The 15,665-nt window shown below is 49.1% G+C and overlaps 1 protein-coding gene across 5 annotated transcripts in view; it reads left to right on the forward strand.

Moving 5' to 3' along the window:
- SYNJ2 (synaptojanin 2) overlaps positions 1-15,665 on the forward strand; it is a 137,227-nt gene that overhangs the window by 42,109 nt on the left and 79,453 nt on the right. For 4 of the 5 annotated variants that reach the window (XM_049904616.1, XM_049904625.1, XM_049904633.1 and 1 more), the window contains exons 3-4: positions 12,215-12,485; positions 15,435-15,660. In XM_049904616.1, the coding sequence (XP_049760573.1) occupies positions 12,215-12,485; positions 15,435-15,660 (497 nt within the window). The other variant, XM_049904651.1, reaches the window with a different exon arrangement.

Below are 15,665 nucleotides of genomic sequence, written 5' to 3' on the forward strand. Positions count from 1 at the left end.
GGTGAGGGGTAAAGGGCCAGGCCAAATGGCTTTGGCTCATTGACTCCTGGTGGGTGGCTCATGGACACAGGCTAACTGAGGGCTGGTTCCCATGGACAGTCGCTTCTGAGAGAAAACTCCCTGGAGAGGGAAATTTTACATCTTTAGTCTTGTCTTTCGAGATTCAGGGAATGAGATACTGTCTAGCAAGTCTTGAGATGAAATATTCTTCACCAGAATTAGAATAGTTTATTTAATATGTATACCCATAAAGTTTATAATGAAATGTGCAAAGGCCTGGAAATAGAAAACCAAACAGGAAGAACATGCTTGGCGTTTCTCAAGCTAAAAGAACTGAAGAAAAAATTCAAGCCTTGAGTTGCAATAGTGAAGGATTCTATGGGAAAATAGTAAACAATGCAGGAGGCATCAAAAGAAGATGGAAGGAATATACAGAGTCACTGTCCTGAAAAGAACTGGTCAACTATCAACCATTTCGAGAGTTAGCATATGGTCAGAACCAACGGCACGGAACGGAGAGGTCCAGGGTGCACTGCAGGCATTGGTGAAAAACAAGGCTCCAGGAATTGATGGAATACCAACTGAGATGTTTCAACAAACGGATGTAGCACTGTAGTGCTCACTTGTCTATGGTGAGAAATTTGGAAGACAGCTACCTGGCCAACTGACAGGTAGAGATCCATATTTGTACCCATTCCAAAGAAAGGTGATCCAACCAAATGTGGAAATTATCGGACAATGTCATTAATATCACGCACAAGTAAAATTTTGCTGAAGATCATTCAAAAGCAGCTGCAGCGGTATATCCACAGGGAACTGCCAGGAATTCAAGCCAGATTCAGAAGAGGCTGTGGAACAAGGAATACCATTGCCAATGTCAGATGGACCATGGTTGAAAGCAGAGAATACCAGAAAGATGTTTACCTGTGTTTTATTAACTATAGAAAAGGCGTTCAATTGTGTAGATCATAACAAATTATAGATAACATTGTGAAGAATGGGAATTTCAGAACACTTAATTGTGCTCATGAGAAACCTGTACTTAGACCAAGAGGCAGTTGTTTGAACAGAACAAGGAAGTACTTCTGACTGGTTCAAAGTCGAAGAAGGTGTACATCAAGGTTGTATTCTTTCACCATACTTATTCAGTCTGTATGCTGAGCGAATAATCTAAGAAGCTGGACTATATGAAGAAGAATTTGGCATCAGGATTGGAGGAAGACTCATTAACAACCTTGCTTACTGAAAGTGAAGAGGACTTGAAACACTTACTGATGAAGATCAAAGACCACAGCCTTCAGTGTGGATTACACCTCAACATAAAGATAACAAAAGTCCTCACAACTGGACCAATAAACAACATCATGATAAATGGAGAAAAGATTGAAGTTGTCAATGCACTGCATTGGGCAAATGTGCTACAAAAGACCTCTTTAAAGTGTTAAAAAACAAAGATGTTACCTTGAAGAATAAGGTGTGCCTGACCCAAGCCATGGTGTTTTCAATCACATCATATGCATGTGAAAGCTGGACAATGAATAGGAAGGCTGAAGAATTGATGCCTTTGAATTATGGTGTTGGCGAAGACTATTGACTATACACTGGACTGCCAGAAGAACGAACAAATCTGTCTTGAAAGAAGTACAGCGAGAATGCTCATTAGAAGGGGCAATGGCCAGACTTTGTCTCACATACTTTGGACATGTTATCGGGAGGGACCAGTACCTAAAGAAAGACATCATACTTGGCAGAGTAGAGGGTCAGTGAAAAAGTAGAAGACCCTCATCAAGATGGATTGACACAGTGGCTGCAACAATGGGCTCAAGCATAATGATTATGAGGATGGTGCAGGACCGGGCGGTGTTTCATTCTCTTGTACATAGGGTCGCAATGAGTTGGAACCGAGTCGACGGCACCTAACAACATACCCAGTGGTATGCTGGTGAATATTTAATATCTAGCTCTCCGGGGAGCGGGGGGGACCCCTGGTATGTGATGTTTTCCAATTTCCATGGTGTAAATACATCTACCATGGTGATTTCAAGCTACCAATGAGGAGTTGGGAAAAAGGACACCCAATTGGCTCCCAGGAGCTAGTGTAAACTGGCTCCAGCACACCACTGCTTATCCCACGTTCATGTTCTAAAAGAAAAGGTGAAAGAGGTACTTGAGACCATGCCACGTGGGCACTAGTATCCAGAATTCTGAGACGGTTAGTGTGCGGAAGGCTCAGGGTCGTCTGGCCCAGAGTCCTCACTTCATGGGTGGAAAGCCTAGAGTTCAGGATTCAGTTTGCAGATTTAAGTGAGAGTGTCCCATGTGCCCCGGGGTTGAGATTGGGATGGACCTGGCTGGGGAGGTGAGCTCAGAGGCTGAGCAAACACTGGGGTGGGGAGGGGAGGGGGTGGTGCTAGCAAGGAGCAGAAGCAAGGGGCTAGCGCTGTCGCTACATAGATGGAGCATTGTATCCACATGTGACTGATTGTGATCCCAGCAGCCAGCCCTTACAGCCCGTTGACAAATGGCCACAGCAAGATAAGACATAAATCTCATTCCTGCAGGGTCCAGGGACACTGGGCAGCTTTGACTGGGAGTTGGGTTTTGCAGGCAGCCCTGCTGGGGATAGAATCCCCAGGTGACAGGGAGGTCGTTGCATTCCCTTACTCCACCCTGCTTATTCAGGCTGCGGGCAAGGGTGCCTGGACTCAGCCTTCTGCTGTCTGGAGGGCATGTGTATGTGTCTGTCCTTCTGGTTCTAGGGTGTCTTTTGGCCTTCTGACCCATGGCTTGCCCTCCCTCTCCCCACATCTGACGCTGGCCAGCTCCTTCTGACCCATGCCTGGTCTTGCTTTGGCCTGAGCACTAGAAGCAGAGTGTTAAAGCTGGAAGGACATGGGGGCTGTCTGGTGCACCCTTTCCTGAGTTCCAGGGAAAGTAGGAGACTTCCCTGAGGTTCCTGAGGTCATGGGGCAGCGCAGAAACCAGAGCCCTGGTCTCCTGATGCCAAGGAGAACTGACCTCCTGGGGCCGCTGTAACAAAGCACCACACTCTGGCTGGCTTATAAGAACAGAAGTGTATTCTCTCACAGTCTGGAGGCTAGAAGTCCATTTCAGGATGCTGGCAGGGCCATGCTGTCTCTGAAGGCTCTAGGAGATCCTTCCTTGCCTCTTCCAGCTTCTGGTGGCCCCTAGTGGTTTTTGGCGCTCGTCAGCTCATAGATGCATCATCACTCTAGTCTCAGCCTCCATATTCCTTGTGTCTGTCTCTCTTCTCCTATTTTATAAGGACATTGCTTATTTTGGATTAGTCCCTGGGTGATGCAAATGGTTAAATACTTGGCTACTAACCGAAAGGTTGGTGGTTCGAACCCACCCAGAGCTACCTTGGAAGAAAGGCCTGGTGATCTACTTCTGAAAATCATCCACCGAAAACCTGATGGAGCCCAGCTCCACTCTGACACGCATGGGGTCTCTATGAGTTGAAATTGACTTGATGGCAACTGTTTTTTAGTACAGGTTTAGGACCCCCCCACCACTCCAGTATGACCGCATGTTAACTGATGACATCTTCAAAGACCTTATTTCTGGACAAGGTCACATTTACAGGTACCAGGGGTTAGAGCTTCAACATATCTTTTGCGGGGGGCACAGTTTAATCCATAACACAAGGTGAGTTTGAGTTGTACTCCCCCACCCCCCACTACCAGATCCTCACTGGTTTCAAACCCCTGGAGTCATCCTCTTCTGACGACCTTGGTGACCCTACCAGGCCTGGCTTGCTTCCTGGCTGTCAGAAACAAAGCCCAGGTCCTGTGCTCAAGGTGACCATGGGAAGGGGACTTTACACCCACTTGGGGCAGCTGAATCTCACAGAACTTACTTTAGCACCCAAAAGACAGCGAACGTGTCACTGGCCCACATCGCAGGGGCTGCCCTCTTCCTTCATCGGACTGTGCTGGGCTTGAACCAGGGCTCTGTCCTTAAAACCTGTGGTACCACTGAGAGGTCACTGAGGCTGTTAAACAAGATCTGGTAGGACACACACACAAACTCGTTGCCATTGAATTGATTCCGACTCATGGCCACCCCATATGTTACAGAATAGAACTGCCCCCTAGGGTTTTCTTGGCTGTAATATTTATGGAAGCAGGTCCCCAGTTTTTCTTCCACAGTGCCGTTGAACGGGTTTGAACTGCCAACCTTTCAATTAGTAGTTGAGTGCAAACATGGTAACCCCAATATTGAAGTCAGAGAAGCCATACACTGAGTAGAGAGTGGGGTGGGGTAAGTTCCAGCAATAAACGACCCTCAGGGGTCACATAGACTGTCCAGGGGACACAGGCATGGTAGTTCTCAGTCGATTCCGGCTCACAGCGACCCTGTAAGGCAAAATAGAACTGTCCCATCAGATTTCCAAGGCCGTAATCTTTGCGGAAACAGACGGCCACATCTTTCTCTCTTGGAGCGGCTGATGGGTTTGAACTGCTGTCCTTTCGGTTAGCCGAGCACATAACCACTGTGCCAGCCACCAGGGCTCCTATGGTAGTTTTATGGGAAACAATTTCCAGACCCTCAGCTCTTTCCTAGAATTGATTTGTCTGGAAATATGCCTGTGAGGGAGGGGGCAGGCTTCCCATCCTCACTCTTGCATCTGCAATCCTTCTTCCATGTTACAAAAGAAAAGCCCACCTCCTCCCGTCCAGAATCTTCCAGTGGTGCATGGTTCCAGGAAGTAAATACCTCTGGGATGCCAAATGACGTTAAGGAAGTAAGTGATGTCAGTGACCGGGCGACACATTTGTTTGCAAGTCAGCCGAAACCCAATTATTTGCATTCCATGAAACTGGAGGCAAGCTTCGCTGGGCACCAGCTGACAGCACTAATTTTGTCAGTAGACCATTGTGAATTTTTTTTTTTTTTTATTTTAGCATGTAACTCAGAAGAAGTTTGTTTGAAGAACTCAGTGACACTTTCTATGACAGTTCTTTCTACTTACATCTATTTATTAATGTGTGTCTTAGTTATCAAGTGCTGCTATAACAAAAATACCACTAGTGGGTGGCTTTAACAAACAGAAATTTATTTTCTCTTTGTTTAGGAGGCTAGAAGTCCAAATTCAGAGAGCAGGCTCTAGGGGAAGGCTTTCTCTCTCTGTCAGCTCTGGGAGAAGGTCCTTGTCTCTTCAGCTTCTGTTCCTTGGCCGCTTGGCTCTCTTCATGTGGTGCGGCATCTCTCTTCCCAAATCTCTCCTTGCTGCCTTGCTTGTTTAATCTCTTTGCTGTCTCAAGAGAGACTGATTTAAGACACAGCCTACACCAATACTGTGTCATTAACATAACAAAGACCACTCTTTCCCAAATGGGATTGTAACTGCTGGTATAGAACCAAAAACCCATTGCCACAGAGTCAATTCTGACTCATAGCAACCCTACAGGACAGAGTAGAACTGCCCCATAGGGTTTCCAAGGAGCGGCTGGTGGATTCAAACTGCTGACCTTTTGGTTAGCAGAGAAGCTCGTAACCACTGCACCACCAGGGCTCCTACCACAGGGTTAGGATTTACAATACATTTTGGGGGACACAATTCAATCCATAACAATGTGAAAAAGGTTTCTTAGTGTTTATATCGAGGAGCCCTGGCTGCGCAGTGGTTAAGCTCTCAGCTGCTATTCGAAAAAAAGATTTGTGGTTCGAACCCACTGCTTAGCTGGGGAAAGATGTGGCAGTCTGCTCCCATAAAGATTACAGTCTTGGAAACCCTATACGCAGTTCTCCTCTGCCCTATAGAGTCGCTATGAGTTGGAATCGGCTCATCGGCAACGGGTTTGGTATCCATGGACACTTGAACTAGAAGTCCTACCCGCCTCATTAAGAGACACCTTTCCAACAGCTCTTCACTTTTTCTGTTAAGTGATTATTTTTTGAAATGTTTTGTTTACATTGTATTGTTTACACTGTTTGACCAATTGTGTACTAACGGTAATTGTAATGATAATTCAAAACAGATAATTCAAACCAAAAGAGACTCTTATTAGACAATAGATAAGTGGTAACTTTGGTGAAGGGTGAGACAGTCCACAATACTGGGGAGGCCAGCACAACTTGCCCAAGGCAAGGTCATAGAAGAAGCTCCATAGACAGAACCAAAGTCCCTAAGGGACCGAATTACTGGGGCTGAGGGCTGTGGGGACCATCTAGCTCAATTGGCATAACACAATTTATAAAGAAAATGTTCTACATTCTACTTTGGCGAGTAGCATCTGGGGTCTTAAAAGCTTGTGAGCAGCCATCTAAGATACTCCACTGGTCTCACCCTGTCATGAGCAAGGGAAAATGAAGAAAACCAAAGACACAAGGGAAAGATTAGTCCAAAAGACTCATGGACCACAGCCTCCACCAGACTGAGTCCAGCACAACTAGGTGGTGCCCAGCTACCACCACCAACTGCTCTGACAGGGATCACAATAGAGGGTCCCAGACAGAGCTAGAGAAAAAATGTAGAGCAAAATTCTAACTCACAAAAAAAGACCAGACTTACTGGCCTGACAGAGACTGAGGAAACCCTGAGAGTATGGCCCCCGGACACTCTTTTAGCTCAGTAATGATGTCACTCCTGAGGTTCACCCTTCAGCCAAAGATTAGACAGGCCCATAAAACAAAACAAGACTAAAGGGGTGCACCAGCCCAGGGGCAAGGACCAGAAGGCAGGAGGGGACATGAAAGCTGGTAATAGGGGACCCAAGGTCGAGAAGAGGAGAGTGTTGACATGTCGTGGGGTTGGTAACTAATGTCACAAAACGATATGTGCACTGATAGTTTAATGAGAAGGTAGTTTGTTCTGCAAACTTTCATCTGAAGTACAATTAAAAAAAAAAAGGGAATCTAAAAAAAAATAAGAAGAGACGCTTTTTAAACCCAAACCAGAAGAAACTCTTTTTAAACACTGAGCTTTCAGATCAAATTGCTGCACTGTGTGATAGGGTGAGCAATAAAAGATATCGAAGCACAAAATATGTCCCATTTGCATGAAATTCTGTGGGGAAGTGAAATGGCAATGCGAGTAAAAATCCCGTCTGTTCCAGAAGAACTTGTTTCCGAGTTCCTTTACGTAGTCGATGAGGCTGAGCATCACACCACTGTTTAGCTTCCGCTGGATCCTCGTAAAAAGGACTTCCTACCACAGTTTTATGCTGACATGTCAATATTTAGACTATGCTGAAAAAAAACATTTACAACTGTTTAAACTAATGGTGGTGTTGTTAGCAAGGGCTCAATTGACTGAACCCTTTCTTTAGAGTCCAGCCAGCAGAGTGGCTGAGGACTAGACAGAGCCTGGGCTCGGTGGCTTCTTGGTTCTAGCACCGACCACCTGTGTCACTTGGGCAGGTGATCAGCTCCCCTGGGTGACAGTTGCTCGTTTGTAAAATGGTGATAGTTGCCCTGCAAGATCAGTGTTGTTAGGTAGGTTGGTGATCCCGTCTGCAAGGATACAGGTGAGAGCACCAGCTCTGGAGCCAGACTGCACTGGAGTCACCTGCCCAGGTGGTGTAACGAGGAAGTGGGTCTGAACCAGCTTTTACATTGTGTCACCTGTGGCAGGCTCCTTCACCTCTCTGTGCCTCCATTTTCTGCCCTGTAAAAAGTGCCTGGTCCTGGTCCTTCCTTCATGGGGTTATTGAGAAAATTAAATAAGTTACCAAGTACCTGGCATCCGGTAAACACTGCCAAACGTGTTAGCTGTTGTTGAAGGGCAGGCTCCCACATGCCCCTAGATGGCGGCTCCTCTCATCCCCGGGAAACTCTCCCTTGTCCCAGCATCCTTGTCCCAGGACTAAACCAGTTGCTGTCGACTCGATCCTGACTCATGGCAACCCCATGTGTGTCAGAGGAGAACTGTGCTCCATAGGGTTTCAATGGCGGCTTTTTCCGAAGCAGATTGCCAGGTGTCTTAGTCATCTAGTGCTGCTATAACAGAAATACCACAGGTGGATGGCTTTAACGAAGAGAAATTTATTTTCTCACAGTCTAGTAGGCTAGAAGTCCAAATTCAGGATGTCAGCTCTAGGGGAATGTTTTCTCTCTTTGTCTGCTAGGAGCTTCTCCAAGCAAGAACCCCACGCAATGCTTTTTTGGTGGTATGAGGTCCCCCGCTTTCTGCTTGCTTCTCTTTCCTTTTATCTCTTGTAAGATAAAACCTGGTTCAGGCCACACCCCAGGGAAACTCCCTTTACATTGGATCAGGGATGTGACCTTAGTAAGGGTGTTACAACCCTACCCTAAACCTCTTTATTTAATCTTGCCTCATTAACCATAGGCAGAGATTAGGATTTACACCACGAAGGAAAATCACATCAGATGACAAAATGGCGGACAATCGCACAATAGTGGGAATCATGGCCTAACCAAGTTGACACATATTTTGGGGGGACACAATTCAATCCATGACACCAGGCCTTTTCTCCGAGGCACCTCAGGGTTAAGTCGAAACACCAACCTTTCAGTTAGTAGCTGAGAGTATTAACATCTCAGGGCTAGGAGTCAGCTTTCGCTGTGGTGGTGGCACCTTCCCTTTCTTTCATTTATTTTAAGAGCCTTTAATACCTGCTGCAGCACACCTTTCCCAGGCTGCCCCCAGGCACTGCTGCCCTGAATGGGAAATGCTGGCTACCTTCAAAGGAGCTTGGACCCTTGCCAGGGACTCCGTACCCCCACGCAGAGGCTGTCAAGGGAGTAGTGTTAGAAATCGGCTTCATAACTTGGATGGAGGGATTGAAAGTAAAATTTTCCATGGCTGTCCTGGAGCCCGCTCCCTGCAAACTCGGTCTTAGCCTCATCAGCCTGGGCACAAGGACTACTGTCCTCTTGCTACACCAAGGGATGTGGGGCTGGACTCTGGCTTTCCCTGTGCTGAACCCATCAGAAGAGGCAGGGGAATGCCTGGGAATTTCGTGCCTGCAAAGGCTGTGGTAATATTGCACCCTCAAGGCTATAATTTGAGAATGCCAGCCCCACACCAACTCCACCGTCTTCCAGAAAGGACGCCTGCCCTATTTAAGAAACTCCACCCCCAGACACCTGTCACCATGCAGTGTTACAAGGGAGAGCGGTCATGACTTCATAATTTCTGTAAATCACCAAGGGACTTCCCATTTCCTTTCCCCGCCCAGCCTGGGCTGGTGCCACACCTCTGAGTGGGGATTACTGAGCTATTTGAGTTTCTTTGCAAGGGCATCATGCAGAGGCAGGTGGGCAGAGCTCAGGGCCCAGGGGCAGATCGAAGTTTCCTCCTCATCATGCCTTGATGCTGTCATCTTCAGGGTCTGCCTGCTGCCTGGTCACGCTGGATGTCACTCGTCCTGTGACTCATGAGGCGGTTCTGAAGGAGTCGTGTGCTTCGTCTTAGGGAAGGAAGAGGGCCTGGAGTTATCCTGTAGAGGTGGAGAGGGCAGTCAGGGAGGAGTGAGGGTTCAGTGACAGAATTCTCACCTTCCATGCAGGAGACCCAAGTCCAATTTCTGGCCAGTGTACCTCATGCACCGGTACCACCTGTCTGTCAGTGGAGGCTTACATGTTGCTGTGATGCTGAACGGGTTTCATCAGAGCTTCCAGAGTACGACCAGGAAGAAAGGCCTGGCGGTCTATTTCCAAAAACCAGCCTATGAAAACCCTAAGGAGCACAATGGTCTGATCCCACTGTGCATGGGGTTGCCATGAGTCAGGGGCTGACAACAGAGGGTAGTTATCTGAGCTGCAGGTGATGGGAAGTCCCTACACTCGGGGTCCCTATGGCTCCTTTTCAAGACTGATTCACAGTTCATCTCAAAGCAGTCCCTGCGCTGTCTCCTCTGGAAAGTGCTGCTCATTTCCTTCCTGGCAGTAGTGTGGAAGTACCCCCTCCCCTGTCCTCTGCCAATCCTCAACACGGAGTCGCTTGTTCAGGCGGCTCAGCTTCTCTTGGTCCTGTGTTTCCCCACTGCCGCTGCACACCCCTCTCTCAGGCCCAGCTCCCGCATCACACTCGAGAACGGTTTCCTCACCGTCCACATCCCTGGCACATCCTCTTCGAATTTCTGCCAAACTGGAGCACAGCTTCCTTTATGAGAGATGAGGCAATGCAGTTGCCTGCTGGTGCCCCACCCCCTCTGCATCTTGTGGGGGACCTCCTTCTGGAATGACGGATCCTGAGTAGGTATTACCTCACACCAGTGGCACTTTTCTCAGTGACTGTGAGGAGGGAATTTGGAAGGCGCTGGCGAGTAGGTGCGAGAGAAAGACGTGGCAGTCTGCTTGCATAACGATTACAGCCTTGGAAACCCTGTGGGGCAGTTCTGCTCTGTCCTACAGGATCGCTATGAGTCGGAAGTGACTGGATGGCAATGGGTGTGGTTTGATTTTGTTCTGGTCAGTAGGTGGAATTGGCAGTCTTCAAGGTGTTTTATCTTGTCTGAGTGTCCAGAGATCTAAGAGTGTTGAAAACCATTGTCCCAGGTAATCCAAAAAACCAAACCAGTTGCTTATAAACCAGCTGATTATGATTCATGGTGACCCCGTGTGTTTCCGAGTAGAGCTCCATAGGGTTTTCAACGGCTATTTTTTCTAAAATAGATTGCCAGGCCCATCTTCTGAGGCACCTGTGAGTGGATAACCATAGTTGTTTTTGTTGGGTGCTGCTGAGCCGATTCGGATTCATAATGGCCCTGTGTGGCAGAGTAGCACTGTCCCACAGGGTTTTCAAGACTTTTAAAGCAGATTGCCAGGCCTTTTTTCCTAGGCACCTCTGGGTGGGTTCAAACCTCCAATTTTTACTCTTTTTTACTGACTTCCTACTTACCACGCATGATGTTTGTCTTTGTTATCTAGTGCTGCTGTAACAAAAATACCACAAGTGGACAACTTTAACAAACAGAAATTTACGTCCTCACAGTTTAGGAGTCCAAATTCAGAGCACAGCTCTAGGGGAAGGCTTTCTCTCTGTCAGCTCTAGGGGAAGGCTTTCTCTCTCTCTCTCTCTCTCTCTCTCTCTCTGCTCTAGGGGAAGGCTTGCTCTCTCTCTCTCTCTGTCAGCTCTAGGGGAAGGCTTGCTCTCTCTGTTGGCTCTAGGGGAAGGCTTGCTCTCTCTATTGGCTCTAGGGGAAGGCTTGCTCTCTCCGTCGGCTCTAGGGGAAGTTCCTTGTCTCTTCGGCTTGTTTACTGGGTCTTTGGAGATTTCTATGTGGGTTGGCATCAGTCCTCCCTATCTCTGCCTCTAGTTTGCTTGTTTAATCTCTTTATATCTCAAAAAAGATTGACTCAAGACACATCCTACACTGATCTCGTGTAACTAACATAACAAAGACAGCCCATTTCCAAATGGGATTATAGCCACAGGCATAGAGGTTAGGGTTTACAGCACATATTTTGGGGGGTTACAATTCAATCCATAACAACCTCTTTCTCCAGGGATTGGTCCCTCCTGATAACATGTCCAAAGTAAGCAAGATGAAGACGTGACATTTTTGCTTCTGTAAAGATTCCAAAAAACCCATTGCCATTGAATCGATTCCGACTCATAGCGACCCTATAGAACAGGGTAGAACTACCCCATAGGGTTTCCAAGGAGCGCCTGGCGGTTTTGAACTGCCGACCTTTTGGTTAGCAGCCGTAGCACTTAACCACTATACCACCAGGGTTTCCCAAAAACCCAACCGAGTGCTGTCGAGTCGATTCCAACTCATAGCAACCCTATAGGACAGAGTAGAACTGCCCCATAGAGTTTCCAAGGAGCGCCTGGTGGGTTCAAACTGCCAACCCTTTGGTTAGCAGCCGTAGCACTTAACCACTATGCCACCAGGGTTTCCATCAGCCAAGAAAACCCTGCGGAGCATAATTCTACTCTGGGATACCCCATAAGTTCGCGTTGATTCGGAATCGACTTGACTGCAACATGTTGGGTATTGCTTCCTTGGGAGCCCCTGGGTGGTGCAGTGAACGGGCCTAGCTGCTAACCCAAAGGCTGAAAGTTTGAATCCAACCAGAGGCACCTTGGAAGAAAGGCCTGGCAATCTACTTGTGAAAAAGTAGCCATTGAAAACCCAGTGGAGCACAGTTCTGCTCTGGTGCACATGGGGTCGCCGTGCGTCAGAACTGACTCCACAGCAGCTAGTCTTGCTTTGTCAGGCTTCTCTGCGGCTGTGCGGTTCTGACGCTTGGCTCTCTTGTCTGGTTTGCCTTCCAGGTGGCACCTCTTTGAGCTTCCTGGTTTTGGTGACAGGCTGCACCTCTGTGGGCAGAATTCCAGAGGCTGAAATCTACAAGATCACGGCCACCGATTTTTACCCACTTCAGGAAGAAGCCAAAGAGGAAGACCGTCTCTTGGCCTTGAAGAAGATCCTCAACTCAGGCGTGTTCTACTTCTCGTGGCCCAACGAAGGGTCCCATTTTGACCTGACCGTCCGGGCGCAGAAGCAGGGCGACGGCCACTATGAGTGGGGCAATTCCTTCTTTTGGTGAGGGGCTCCATCGTCAGATAAATGTTCTCAGTGCCTCGGTTTCCCCACAGTGAATTCCAGGCTTCTGTTTGGAGACGGGGGTGGGGTATGTCTCCTCATGTATCCCAGTGCCTCCCTCCCCCAAGTGCTCCTGGGGGCTCTGTTTGGTTGAGTTTTTGTACCTGGCTGCTAATTGAAAGACTGGAGGTTCAAGTCCACCCAGAAGTGCCTTGGAAGAAAGGCCTGGCAATCTACTTCTGAAAAATCAGCCATTGAAAACCCTATGGAGCACAGCCCTTCTCTGACACACATGGTGGCCCCATGAATTGGGGTTGACTTGACAGCAACTGGTTTAGCTTGGTTAATGTGCTCAAACTTTCAAATGCAGGCGAATCTGCTGAAGGCGTTGAAGTGCAGGTTCCAGCCCAGTAGTTCTAGGCTGGGCCTGCTTTCTGCCTCAGCCGCTGGTGCCGAAGGTGACCACCCTCTGAGTGACAGACAGGCTCTGGGGGTTGTGTTTGTGTGACTCCCTCAGTCCGCAGCAGCCCATCCCTTGCCTGGGTGTGGAGCGGCTTTGTATCCAGAGAGCCTATGAGCTGGGATCAGAAACCATTTCACACAGAGCAAGAAGCATGGCAGCACTGCTGTAAGTGGTCACCGGGTATCTGAGTCCCTGCCCATTTGTTGCTGCTCTTGTCAGGTCACCCGGGCCAGCTGTATGGCTGGAGATTGAGGAATGCGGGAAATGCAAGACGAAGGGAGTGGGGTGGCCCCAGATGGGCCTGGAGAGGGCGAGGTCACCACAGTGCCTTTTGCAGTGGACTTCAGCTTGGTCTTGAGCTGCAGAGGAGGAAGTAGTTGGGGAGGTGCCAGGCTGCCGGGGGAGCACACTGCAGGGTGTGGTGCCCAGGCTTAGGGCGGAACCCGGAGAACTGACCACAGTGAGTCACCTCTGGCTAAGGGGTCGCAGGCTGAAAAGCTAAACTCACTGTATTGTGGGCAGCGTCTGAGACTGGTAGCCCCATGTCAGGAGTCAGACAGGGTCTGCACTGAGGTGGCTCGTAGAAAAGGCAGAGTGTTTGCTGACAGTCATCATTCCAGGCCACGTATTGATCTCACCGATAATTGCTTCCCCACACAATCACATCTTGGGAGGAGCCGCACAGCTCTAGTTTCCTGTACAGATTTGGGGATCTTCCTTGGAGAATATGAGCTGTCCTCCCACCAAGGGTCTGGCAAGTATGACTAATAAGAACCAAGGTTTACTCAGGGGTTATCCCTCTTATTGCTATATGGTTAGCAGACTCTGGAGTGTTCTGGAGGCCTTGCCTTGATGCCATGTACGGACTTAATACATTTATTACTAAACTGGTTTGTCGGAGTCTGAGAGAGTGATCCAGAAGCAGGAAATGTTTTTGGAAAGTGATGCTGCAGGATTCTCCTTTCTTCAGCAGTGGGCACCGTGGTACGGAGAGCGGAGATGTGGGTCTGATGTGGGGCCGTGCTGGGGGCCGTGGCTGGGGGGATGCTTCTAGAGCCAGAGGCAGAGTCAGGGTGGCTAGCCGGAGAGGAGGGCCGGCTACTTCTTGCTGCATGGCAAAGCTGCTGCCGGTGAGGTGGGGTTTCCTAGCACTGTTGTCCAACAAGAAGAAAACGCGAGATCTTTGAGGAAGGCTCAAGGGCAGAGATAGTGTTGCCTTTTTTAGATAAGTAGGGCGTTGTGATCTAGATTTGCTTGATGCCCCATCAGAGAGAGGCTCAGGTGATAGTTCCCGTCTCCCTAGGAGCAGGCTCAGGGCCCTGGCTCGGCCTCCCAACTCGCTGGTGGAGGTGAAAGCAGCAGAGGTGTCCTCTGGGGGCTTAGGGGTCCATGCACCTCGACTGAGACCCCACTTCTCAGAACGGCCCCTCCTGTGCTCACTAACTCAGGTGCGAGTGGGGAGGCCAAGGGAAAGAAACGGATGATTCGAGCACCTGCAGCCCTTCGTGGTGAGGGGCTGGCAGTGCTAAGCAGAAGGGCCGTGTCTCCACTCCATGACCTTGTCCCAGTACTCAACTTCTCTGTGCCTCAGTTTCCGTATCTGCAGAATGGGGTTAGCGTCCATACCTTTCACATAAGGCCATTTCGAGGAGGAAGTGAGCTTATCCATCTGGAAACACCTAGAATGGTGCCTGGTCCACTTGATTAATGTTGGCTGTTGACACACCACCACCGCCATGGACACCGGGGGCCCCAGCAGCCCGGACAATGCCCTGGGCATGGGAAGGAAACACAAACACTTGAGTTAAAGTTTACTTCCACCTCACCCTTTGTTATTCATTCTGGATTGCTTGCTTATGCTGTCATTATATCCACACCACAGTGTAGGTGTGTAATTTAAATAAGCCTGCATACATTGGACGTGTGGTTAAATTTTTAACTAATAGGGTGTATCAAAAACTATGGACTCCAGAGGGTTAAAACAGAGGCTTCTTTGAACTTCCCTGACAGGCCCACCCCTGGCTTTGCTTCCAACCCTGTAGCAAGGGTTCCTTATCAGGAAAGGAGGAGTCCTGAGTGGTGCGAATGATTAATGCACGCAGCTGCTAACTGAAAGGTCGAAAGTTCGAGTCCACCCAGAAGCACCTTGGAAGAATGGCCTGGTGATCTACTTCTGAGAAGCAGGCATTGAAAACCCTATGGAGCACAGTTCTACTCTCACACACAGGGGTCGCCATGAGTCAGAGTCGACTTGGTTGTGTCTGGTTTATTGGGAAAGGGTTCCTTCTCCCACACACCTGTACACGTCTGGTGTCCTACTGTTTGGGTCTCTGTGAAGGGCCTAGATCTTCTCAGGCTATCTGTCCACGGTGAAGAGTGCATGGGAGACACTGTGCTTTTGTCCCCTCCCGAGCTGAAGTGCCGGCCCCAGTAGGAGCCCACTGCACACACGCTTTGGATGCCATGTTCACGAATCCGTTTTGCAGGAACCAGCTGTTGCACGTACCCCTGAAGCACCACCAGGTGAGCTGCTCCGACTGGCTGCTGAAGGTGATCTGTGGGGTGGTGGCCATCCGCACCGTGTACGCCTCGCACAAGCAGGCCAAGGCCTGCCTCATCTCCCGCATCAGCTGCGAGCGGGCCGGCGCCCGCTTCCACACCCGCGGCGTCAATGACGACGGCCACGTGTCCAACTTCGTGGAGACAGAGCAGGTCAG

This window comes from Elephas maximus, chromosome 1 (genome assembly GCF_024166365.1).
Source record: "Elephas maximus indicus isolate mEleMax1 chromosome 1, mEleMax1 primary haplotype, whole genome shotgun sequence".
In the NCBI taxonomy this organism is placed as follows: domain Eukaryota; kingdom Metazoa; phylum Chordata; class Mammalia; order Proboscidea; family Elephantidae; genus Elephas; species Elephas maximus.